The 12400-nt window shown below is 39.7% G+C and overlaps 1 protein-coding gene across 1 annotated transcript in view; it reads left to right on the top strand.

Moving 5' to 3' along the window:
* CMTM4 (CKLF like MARVEL transmembrane domain containing 4) overlaps positions 1-12400 on the top strand; it is a 36814-nt gene that overhangs the window by 11315 nt on the left and 13099 nt on the right. The window contains exon 2 of the mRNA XM_028739687.2: positions 8257-8433. Within this exon, the coding sequence (XP_028595520.1) occupies positions 8257-8433 (177 nt within the window). The remainder of the gene's footprint in view (positions 1-8256; positions 8434-12400) is intronic.

The following is a 12400-nucleotide window of genomic DNA, read 5'->3' on the forward strand; positions in this document are numbered from 1 at the left end:
ACAACAACAACAACAACAAAGCCCCATAACTGATAATGATTTACTTATTATACCACACCCATCTGATTGGGTTGCCCAAGCCATTCTGGGTGGCTTCCAACAAAAATACAGGAGGGGAAAGCATAAAAGCTTCCCAAAACAGGGCTGCCTTCAGATGTCTACAGAAAGTTACCATACATAGTTGTTTAACTCTTTGACATCTGCTGGGAGGGCATTCCAAAACTACTGGGTGCAACTACAGTCATACCTTAGTTTTCAAACAGCCTAGTTCTCGAACGTTTTGGCTCCCGAACGATCGAAACCCAGAAGGACCTCAGAGATGTATCTCAGTTCATCTTGAGGCTAAATCATTTGGAATCTGGACCATCAGTTGTTGTTTTTTGTGTGTGTTTGCAGGTGTTTATCTCTTAAGAGATAACACACTGTGTCCAAAAAACATTTTTGTTTTATTTTTAGACTTGTTGTTTCTAGTTAACTTATTTGTAAACAACTGTTCCTGGAGCATGTATGGAGTCGCATCTTGATCAGTTATTCTTTCAAATTAAATTTATTTAAAACAGTAATTCTGGTATTTACTTAAGCTCAGTATTTAATGAGTGCAAAAACTGATTGTTGAAGTTTCGTGCACTGTATTTCATTCAAAGTGCTGGTGCAGTCATTAAATATGCAAAGACAGTACTGAGTTTTAGAAATGGCTCCTCTGTTTTAGGGACTTCCTGGCCCTGATCCACATCTATACCTATAATTAGAAAGCAATGTTTGACTTTGTATTAGATACAAAAATTGTAATTGAAACATGATATCCACTTGATATTTGTGCCTTTCCACACGGTTTAACAGGAGAAACCAAAACCTCTAGTAAGCCTGATAATTTCTGTTTTACCTTTTGGCCAAATTATTATTATTAATTTATTTCGCATGGTGCTTTTAACAGAGTTTGGGGCTGGCACAGGAAATGGCAGGGCAAGCTTGAAACTACTCAGCATTTTTTGTATAACTGAGAGTGCTCTTAGTATTGTGGCCAGTATTTTTTATCTTTTTTGCTTTTCTTGTAAGATTCTGTTTTTCTGGTATGTCTAGACCATTTTGCCTTTTAAGGCATGGCACTGAGGGGGCCATCAGATTACAACTCTGGATTCTTAGGATTGTGAATACTTTTATCTGAGCTGTTAAAATTCTTGTATAATGGGGTCCTTTCAGGTCACACTGTGCTCCTGATTATTTTCTCATTAAAATACTTTTCCTTCTCTGGCAATGTAATTTGAATACTTGTTATTTACTTAAGAAAAATCTTAAAATAAGACTCCTGTATAAAGTTAGAGTTCTTAATCTAAGGACATAGCTGAGTTTCTTCTTCAGTCTGTGTGACTTCATTCTGATGTAACAATAAACTATGGCTTATCATTAAAGGAACTAGCCACAGTGAACTTTGGACTAGGACTTGCCAATCAGAAGGTCGGTGGTTCGAATCCCGGGGTGAGCTCACAATACTCGGTCCCTGCTCCTGCCAACCTAGCAGTTCGAAAGCACCTCAAAGTGCAAGTAGAAAAATAGGTACCGCTCTAGCAGGAAGGTAAATGGCGTTTCCGTGCACTGCTCTGGTTCGCCAGAAGTGGTTTAGTCATGCTAGCCACATGACCCGGAAGCTGTACGCCGCAACCCCAGAGTCGATCACGACTGTATCCAATGGTCAGGGGTCCCTTTACCTTTACTCCCCCTCCAGTGACCGGGAGGAATAGTTTGAAAGGTCTCTTTTCCATTTTAGAATAATCAGTTAAGCTTTACATCCAAATCTAGACAAAATGTGGTTAGTTTTAACTATAGTTAGTTAAAGTCAGCTTCAGACAAACCACAGTTGGGTATAACTACAGTATGTTCAGTCCTGGGCATAACGCTGAAATTGAAAGCTTCTGATCTCCTCATAGCCATACTGGAGGAAGAAACACATGAATCCAAAGCTTGTGCATGCGGCAATAAATTGTTCTTCATCATTACATCAGTGGGTTTTAAAGCTAAGAAAAAGTGTGAATTAATGTTTCAGCTCTGTTGCCTCCATTGCTGTACATACAAACTGGAACATTGAAAGCCTTCTCTACTTAAAATATCATTCGTTAAGGGCGGGGGGGGGGGGACTTTAGAAGAAAACCTGTTGTATCAAAAGTGGCTAAGGGGGAGAAAGGAGATGTCTTGTGCTTACATTCATAAGCTTATAGAGCCACAGCAAAATATAACTTCACTGCTAATGCAGAGCCTACCACAGATCCAACAAAAATGGCTTACAAGGAGTTATGAGTTACCTCACTTTATCCTCGGTGAAAGTTGTTTCAGAGGTTTCTGTTCAAAGTGTGGGGGAGGAGTTGTGTTGAAAATAAAAATTCATACTTAGATTTTACATGTAGTTAACAGCATTCATCAGCATACCTTATGCTTTGGACAAACTTTATAATGAAGAACACATGTTTATGTTTCAAATGCAAATAACAGAATCATCATCACCATCAGATTGGGCAATGGCACTGGTGACATGGACTATTATAATATCCAAGAACATGTGAACAGTATTTCTCTGCATACTTATGCCTCTGATTCCACAGTGTACGGTTAATTAGAAACAATAAATGCATATAAATGTATATAAAAATTTAATAATAGCACTTTACAAATGCAATCCTATTTTAAATATAATTTTCTAAGAGGTGATATTCTTACATAATTATATATTTAATCTCTTCATCAGCAATATGACAACAATACTTTTAAATGGTTGCTAATTTTGGTGTAGTTGAAAGGAAAATTTCCCCCAAGAGGATGCCGACTTATTTACCACAGGGCAACATCAGACTTCATCACAAGCTGAATGGCCAAACTGGCAAAACAGCTGCTAAGCAACAGTTGGTTAATATTTGCACTAGTTGTATACTTTTTTCAAAGGATGGTAGATCAAGTATGACAACTTATGATTGAACTATTAAGAAATCTTAACTTAAAAGTCACAAGAGTGAAGAAGCATATTCGTCAGAATAAAGCAACAACAATGCCCATGTAACTAATTTAGTTCCTGCTTCCCCACTATCAAACAGCAGCCATGCATGACAGTGTTTGATATGGCAGGCAGCCCTCTGGAACGTTTTGGGCTTTGTCTTGCTTGCCTCACTAAAGATATTTAACATTTTTTCTTTGGCTGGTACAATTTCACATGTTGCAATTGCATCACAAAACAGTTGTGAGGCTTCCACTGAAAGTAAGTGTGCTGGTCCCGGGGGGAAGGTTACTGTTATCGTAGTCAAAGTTCAGTCCTGAGTCACTAGCCTGGAAATAGTTCACAAGGTGCGAGGCGAGGTCCGAAGCAGGAAGCCGGGCGGGGACAGGAACACTCGAAGATCAGAAGCAGGAAGCCGGGCGGGGAACAGGAACGCTGGAAGGTCAGAAGCAGGAAGCCGGGCGGGGAACAGGAACACTGGAAGATCAGGTCTGGGTCCGGGTAAGCACAGGTACTCAACAACGACGTTGCTCTCGCAACCTGGGACCGGGCTGACTGGCCTTTATCTACTCTAAGGCCAGGGGCGGTCCTGGCCCCCAGGAGCCCCGCCTCTCCTGGCCTTAAGGCGAGCACTCCTCCTGGGAGAAACCAGTTCCCTTCGCCTCTCTGCCCTAAGCCTCTGCAGTTCAGGAGAGGCTGAAGGGTTACTGGGCCCAGGGGGAGACTCACCTGTAGGCACTGAGTCCTCAACCACCTCTGGAGCCAGAATGGATTCACCTGGTGCCTGCTCCTGAGGATCTGGCACAGGTGCAGGCTCCTCAGAATCAAGGCCTTGCCCCAGTTCAGCCGGCCCTGGAGGCGGGGACTCCTGTGCCGGCTGGGATTCCTCCGGTTCACTCTCTGAATCGGAATCCCAGGCCATCACAGTAAGCGGGACTGTGCCATGTTTTTTGTTGTAAAAAGGAATTCTCCATAACACATGTAGGTGCTTTTTGTCAGGGGTGTGGAATCTGTTGATGTATTACAGGAACTAATTGGATTGACTCATTTTCTTTCATTCCTGTGTACCTGACAGAGGACTCCACGGGTAGAATAAAAAAGTGCACCTATGGACATGTGCAAATCCAGCCCTAGTGATGCCAGGTGGAAAATTAATCATATTTTTGCTGTGATGAAAGATAGTTTCCTCTTGGAGAGGCAGGGATGCACTGAAGCCATATTACTGAAATATTTGTATTTATGCCAGCTGTGTTAGATGTGAGAAATGCACCCGCTTTACAAGGAATGAGGCCTACTTAGATTTAGACTATTGAATTGGCCAAGTTAAATGAAAGCAATAAATCTAAATTTGAATGTGTGGGGTTTTAAAAAATGTCTTTGGGTGTATTTTGAGGAGGTGTAAAAGCATTTTACCTATATCTATGCTGTATATGACTACTTCTACTGTACCACTGGTTTAAGTAATAAATCCTAGTAGTGTAATATTCTTACAAAAATATTGTGGGTATTCTTAAGCAGGAAAAATGTTCACTATTCAGTGGTTTTTGTGAAATCATAAGTAATTATGTGATTGAACCACACAATAAGTCTTTTTGTGGGCCTCTTCAGATAAACAGGAAAGCTATTTTCTTTCTTTTAAAAATCTTGAGGGAACTATTTTTAGTGCTTATGTTGCTTGATTTATCAAAAAATAAAACACAGCAAATTTGATATTTAATAGAGAAAATGTAGTGGTAGCAATTTTCTTCCTTATGAAGTCTTCTGTTGAGGTTGAATACATATTGCAATGCATTCTCTTCATTTTTCTTAAATGCTGACAGTCATAATTAGTATAGACAATTTGCCAAGAAGATCTTGTGCAGCAACAATTCATTTCCAGTCTGTTCCTTTTCATGTTTACTGGGAAAAAACCTATTGAACTGAATGAGTGTGCATAGGATTGAAGCTTTCATTAGTTGATTTCCCTTTTTTAAATAATAAGATTACATTATCATTTTAAATGCAGAAACTTGTTCTGCAACATTGTTTTGCAGTATGACAAAATATTAGGGCAAACTATTTTGGCTGCAGTACTATGAAGGGATTTGGAGAAATGCAGGGGCGGTGTTTTGCAACTTATACTACATCCATGTTTCAGGAGCATATATTGGCAATAACATGATGCAAATTTCTCAGCTTTACTATGTTCATGTGAACCTGAACTGCAAGGTCTGGTGATCATTTCTACTATGGTCAGAATAAGATTGCTATCTTGAAAGAAATAATTCTGCATTATCTTCCCTCTCTCTCCTTTAATGTGTGCAGGTGCTCTGCCCTGGGTCTGGTTTCTTTCGGGTAGAATTTAGTGGTGTAGATTAAGATGGAATACTCTTCAACAATCTTGTATTTGGCATATCACTTATGTAGGAGAAAGTCCTGGGATCGCTTGCTTATTTATTTACAGCATTTGTGCTCCACTCATTAGCCAAAAAGGCTCTCAGAGTGGCTTACTTACAATCTATTAAAACAAAGCAGTCCCTGCCCACAAGCTTGCAATCTAAAACCACTACGCACAAGGGAAGAAGAAGTAAGCAAACTCAGAAATCGTTCCTTAAATAGTAGTATAATGACCAACTGGCAAGAAAAAGTTCAGGGATAGGAGGTGCCTGATGGAGCTGGTCTTTTGGCAAAGCTGGTGAAATAAGCACTGGCCTCCCCACCCCCACCCCCACTAAGGCAGCCTGATGGAATGAGATTGAAGGATGGAGTAGGACCCAAACCTACAGGTTCAAATAACCAGAAAAGGGAATTTCAGCCAAAAATTACGGAAATTACGGAGTGGTAACAAGAACCTTCACAGTAGAACAAATGGAAGGTGGGAGAATTTGCTTCATTTGAGATGCTTAAGCAGTGCTGGATGACTGCCTATAGCAATGGACTTCCTGCATTGGTTGGGCTAGAAGACCTCTGTTGTCCCTTCCAGCCCTGTAATTCTGTAAAAAGGCAAAAATACAGACAAAACCAGGGCAATGATTTATCAGGTGACAGAAAAGTGAGATTGCTACTGGGAAATAGGGGGCAATGACAGAGATGTTTTCATCTGTCTTATAGCATGCTGGGACACTCCCAAACTCCAAGTCCAAACTCCAGTAAAGAGCATGTTGTTTACTCATGCAAGCAGATCCGACTAGCTGAACACAATGCATTTCCAGAAAATAATTTGTGAACTGATGGTTTCCATTATTTTCTATGGGAACATTTCTAATCTGTGATGTGGCCAACCTCCCTCCCTCCCTCCATGGTTTTCTATTGAAATGGCTGCCGCCGACCAGCAAAACAAGAATAAGCAAGGAAGTGGCTGTTCAGGTATCTGAAGCAGTGTAGTGAGGTTTGGGTATAATTATTTGCATTCAGATAACTGAAATTTCGGATAACAGGACCTGCATGTACATTACTCAAAGATTTGCAACTGAACTCATGAACTGTATTGATTGAAAAGGAACATTGATTTTCAGGTGTCAGGAGACATGAACATGTGAGAAATGCAAGTGAGGAAAGTTAATGCTGGAAATCCAGGTGTGCACATTTAGAGCAACCTTTGTCGGTCCAATAGAAACCCCCATCTTTTCCCACTGGTATGCAAAGAAGATATTTGAGGATCTTATGTTGTCAGAATCCCACACCTTTCCTTACTATATCTCTGATTCTAGTCACTCTGTTGCTCTGCAACATGGCAGCAAAATATGAAAAGAGCAGATGACCTCACTGAGCCAAATTCTGATTAAATGGGAATGAGGGAGAGGGGGACATTTTCAGGCCTACTGCTAGTGGACTTAACAGAGGACACATCCCTCATTTAGATATCCTGGGCCCGAACCACTAGTACTGTTGGTTCAAGTACACTCTGAAACACCAAGTCATGGAATCTTTTAGAAGCAAAGGCCTAGAGCAGGGATAGGGAACCAGTGGTCTCCTAGATACTACTAGACTACAGCTCCCACCATCTCTGACCATGGGCCATGCTGGCCAAGTCTGGGTCGAAAAACACCTCGTGGCCTAGAAAGTAGAAGAAGGACCAAGCATAGAATACATCCCTGTTTCCTGCTAACTGCCCCTTGAGTGAGTTCCTGAGGTTTAGCAACCACACCTTGTTGGCAAGATGTATCCTTTTACACTGCTACTGCCACTCGTTGCCTCTGGGCCATCCCAGTAAACAATTAAACAATTAAACAATTGTCACACATGTTGAAATTAAGGACCCCTTCATTTGATGTGATCTGGTGGAACTCAAAACAAATCTTACTTCTATAGCTCTGAGGAGCGTTAGAAAGTTGTGTGAGAGAGCAATTGAGAGATCTGATTTGTGTTGATTATAGTGATACCAATTTGGAATTGGGAACGGGGAAAGGAGTGAAATCTAAATTAACGTCTGTAACATTTTGACTACTGACCTCAGTGCAATACTAGTTATAGTATTATTTGTTATCTCTTTCAATTACATTCAACTTCTCTTGGGTAAAGTCGGGTAAGATCACTTTCATATTCATATCAACCAGGGGAGAGATTGTTATACCTCTGCCCCCTTTTAAGAATAAGAAAATGAGAATAAGAGACACAGTGCATTATTTAGCTCTTATCTCCTTGCATCTCATTTTAGCCTCCCAAATATATACCTGAATTCTTTAGGTTCTTCCTAGTCTTGTTTGTGTATAGTTTTGCTGAATTGAAATAGGCCTTCATAGTACTACTCAGTAAAGTTTAGTTGCTAACTATTCTGAACCCCCAAATGCCTTTAAAAGCCAGAATGAAAAGCATATTCTTTATAGTAGGAGAAATGGACCAGTACCAATACTACTTTGATAGATTTACAGCCTAAGCTAGGGATGGGGAACCTGTGGCCCTCCAGATGATGATGGTAAACTCCAACTACTATCATGTCTGGTCATTGGCCTAGTTGATTGGGACTGATGGTGGAGTCCCCACAACATATGGATGGCCACAGGATCACTAAACTGGGCCTTATCATATGCATGTTTACTTGAAAGCAAGACCCACTGAGTTCTGTAGGACTTTCAAGTAAGTGTGCACAGGATTGCTATTTTAGTACTAAAATGTGCTTTGGTATATGAGTGAGACAAGCATCTTGTGTTGATTTCTTCTTTTAAACTGTGAATCTTACTGAAGTTTCATTGCACATTCTTGAGTATCAAATTCCCAATGAACATTTCAGGATAATTTGTGGCCGTCTTCAGAATGTTACAGAACTATTTATATTTTACCACTTTTTCTCCCTGTAGGTTTTGGCATTGATTTCCTTCATCTGCATAGAAACCATCATGGTATGCTCCCCTTGTGAAGGCCTTTATTTCTTTGAATTTGTCAGCTGTAGTGCATCGGTAGTTACTGGAGTTTTGTTGCTTATGTTCAGTCTAAATCTCCATGCAAGAATACCACAGATCAACTGGAACATTACAGTAAGTTTTCATCCAAACCTTCACTTTATAAAAATAGCTGAATAAACATTTGAAGTTTAGACTTCAAGCACTGCTTGCCTTGTACAGAAACTTGAAACCGTTGGTAAATGTTATTTGCAGCAAGTAGAGTTCATGTGCTGCTTTATATTCAAAGTGAACCCCACTGGTGCAATAAGGATTATGAAATATTGGATGATAAAGTATATAAAGCTGAAATTGTGTGTAAAATCATCCCCCTCCCCTGCATAATGCAGACTTTCCTTCAATGCTAGTCTTTATTGTTCACAACCGAGGAAAGTATAGTCTGCAGATTTTGTTTAATACTGTACTTTATATTTACAAATGGTTAAAAAATTAAATATGAACTGAGTGCATACTACAAGGTAGAGTCAATCTGTAAATCTGTGGGCCATCAATCCCTCTTCTAAAAACAGTCATATTTTGGGATTAACCTGCTTTTCTGAGTTTGGAAGTTGGAAGTGTGTGCTTTATGCATTTATCTTCTTTCTCACATTCTTTTAGGAATAGGGTTGCCACTGTTTTCACAAGTCCTGCTCTTGTACTCTTTTGAAGACAGGCATTTGGCTGGGGATATCCCCCCCCCCCCCGATAAGGAGATAAGTAGTAGGAAAAGTTTCCCCTGCTACATGCTTGCATGTCAGACACAGGAGCAGAGCCAGAATGTGGAAAGCAACTGATAGGGGCCACAGATTTCACTGTTTTTGTTTTGGCATAAATTTCACATAATTGTTGCACACAGTCTATTTAGAATTCATTAGAATCCCTATAAGGCAAATCCAAAAAGTCACCTTACTCTCTTCTGATATCTCAATGGGTTTTGTTGGTCCTTTGCAGTTTCTTGAACTTTTGGTTAGGTTCCTCTTGACCCTACCTTTATATCCCTTCTTTCTTCCAAATGAGCCTAGGGTGGCAAACAACAAATGCTAAAACAATTATAACACATTTAAAACAATATACAATATACATAATTGACTGGGAAAGATCTCAATTTAAAAGGCATGCTGAGAGAAGGTCTTCAATAGGTGCCAGTAAGACAACAGAGATATCACCTGTCTCATATTCAACGAGAGGGAATTCCAAAGGGTGGGTGACACAACACCAAAGTCCCAATTCCTACATTGTATAGATGGAATCTGCAGGAAGCCCTCATCTGCAGAGCACAGTGATCAATTGAGCATATAAGGACTGGTATTATGTTTCATGTATCTTTGCCCCAAGCTGTATAGAGCCTTGTACACCAAAACCGGTACATTGAATTTGGCCCGATAGCTAATATGCAGCCAGAGCAATTCTTTCAACGGATACATTCAGTAGCTTATTATTTTACTTCACTTGTCCTCCCACCCTTTCTGTGGGTATGCATGAGAGACTGGCAGGTTGGAATACTGGTTCCTTGATCTCTTGGATTCTGGTAGGCCAAGGAGTGTGTACTCCACCTTCTAGTATGTATCCTGAATTGTGTGTACATGCTGAAAACCTTTGAAAGGGGAAAAACCATGTGGCGTCATGAGTCTGTCTCAGCTGCTGGCCACAGTAAATTAGATCACTAGGCCAGTCAGTGATCCTTAATCTCTGTTCCTGTTTGGATTAAGGAACACTGTATTTTGAAGTTCTGCCTCCTTTGTCTTACTGTACATGATGAGTATTCACAACTTTCTGGCAGCAGCAGAATAAAGAGAGAAATGTTGTACATTTGGCAGCAGTGATCCCATTTACATCCTAACTGAGGAATTGCATGCCATCTGAAATATTATTCAAAATGCAACACATGGAAGGTGAAGCTTGTAAAGGACTGTAGTATGGCATGCTAGGAAGAAAACTGAAAAAAATGCGTCCAGAGAAAGAGTGGATAAGTCATACTCCTGTCTCTGATAGTTTTGCTATGAGAGTATGGAAAATGATAGTGGAAATTTCCCCTTTGTTAAATAAAACAAATAGATCAACTCTGCAAGGATGTGTGCAAGTAGCGTAAAGGAATGTGATGGGCATCTGAACACATGTTTCAGATGAGTTTATAGTCACTCATACTGCTTGCTTAAATGTATTGAAAAGAATCAAGTTATGTATTTTAGTTATTATAATTGCCCTTTCCCATTCCCATATGATTGGCTTGACTGGATCCTGTTTGAAATAGTGCACAGGGTGATATCTAGTTTCAATCACTAAGATTCTGACAACAAATGGTTTGGCTAAATGTTATAAATTTGACTTAGCATTGGAAAGCAATTACTGATTTTGAGTGAGGATTTCAAGGAAAGTACATTATGTGGCAAAGAAGTTGGTCCAGTCACATAGAATAGAAATATGTGAAATCAGGAATAAGGGAAGTGAACAGAGGACTGTTCTTTGTCATGAGCCAAGCTAGATAATCACCCCTTGCAATACATTTTTTATTTAACTCCATGTTAAATTTTTTTTTGGTATCCATATCTAAGAGAATCCTAAGGTAGCTCTAACCACTAGTGATTTCAGATGCCTAGGTTGCTGAAATAGCTCAACGAGAGAGATGTTGTGTTTCAAATGAAGGTCTGGAAGCAAAAGTCATTGTGGACATCTTCAGAATCTTTCAATAAAATATACTTACTTATCCTTTTGTTGCAGTCTGTTCCATTTAGTCCTTTATTTTCTGTTCTTCCTCTATAGAACTTCAACCAGCTTTGTATATGGGAGCATGGAACGATAATTTCAATGAAAGCTTGTTATGCCGTGCCATTATGTTCTGGCTTTGGTTAAATGTGCTTGACTCTTGGCTTATGTCTAACATAAACACAAGACCTATAATTGCCATGCATATAAGAAAATTGCTGTATCTATTCAGAGTTTCTAAATGATATTCTGTGACCTGCACAATCAGCTTAGTTCCCTGTTCCATATTGTAATGGAAAGTTTTGGCCATTGACCTTCAGCAGCTCTGCATTTTTTAAATGACCAAATGTGCCAAGGTGAAATGTATTGTATTATATAAATACCCTAGGAGCTAACATCAAAGCAATGTGCAGACTTATTTTGTTATAGTGAACACTTTCTTTTCATTGGTTGTAGATGTTAGAATTATATGGGCTAATGAAAGAAGTGGTTTGTTTTTAGATTCCTAGCATCCTTCCTCGTATGTGGAACTAAGACTGGAAAAAAATTTTTTTCCCCCTTTGCCGGTGTCAAGAGAAAAAAACCCATTTATATATTTTTGTTCAGAACTGTCAGCTGCTTAGAGATTTTGTATATTTCTGCCCTTAAATGCAGTATCTGGCATTTAAGTGATCTAACATGTCCCTTGGCCAGTGGTCAGTATCTAAAATAACCAACGAAGAGGTTAATACTGGCTAAGAAACCTCTTGTCTCTGGAGACAGGCTGGGCTATTCAAGAGTGGGAGACAGCTGTCCTGCACTCAGGATAACCCTTTATTATTTTTTCTCTAATTCAGCGGAATTCCAGCATTTGCTTTAGGGAAACAGGAGAGCAGGTTGGGGATAAGAAGTTCTGCCCATTAGTAGCTTTCACCACATACAAGAAAGAGAGATCTAAGATTTGTAAAGGAACATTTTTGTTCTTGTTTCTATATTGCTGGCAACTTGCCTCTGTATTGTTGTAGGCCTTCCTGCATAGGCCAGCACTGGAAGTCTGTCAAATGCTGTGGATGGACTGTATTCTACCCTTCTATTCTAATGGAACAGGAAGATTCTTTATTTCTTTTATGAACTGGAAAACCTGCAAGCACATGCAGCCTATTCGTAACAAGCCCCACAAGAATCTTATTCCTGGACACCAGAATGAGGCAGACAACTATATCATCTGCCTTTATTTTCAGCCAGTTGGTTTACTTACACTTTCCTCCAAAACCCGTGCTATATGTTAAGCTTTTATGAATTTGACATATAAGAAATGAAACCCTACCGAACAGCCTAGAAATGTTATTTTCTCTGCAATAGCCAGAGTCTGCAAATTCTT

Source organism: Podarcis muralis, chromosome 7 (assembly GCF_964188315.1).
Source record: "Podarcis muralis chromosome 7, rPodMur119.hap1.1, whole genome shotgun sequence".
Taxonomy (NCBI): Eukaryota; Metazoa; Chordata; class Lepidosauria; order Squamata; family Lacertidae; genus Podarcis; species Podarcis muralis.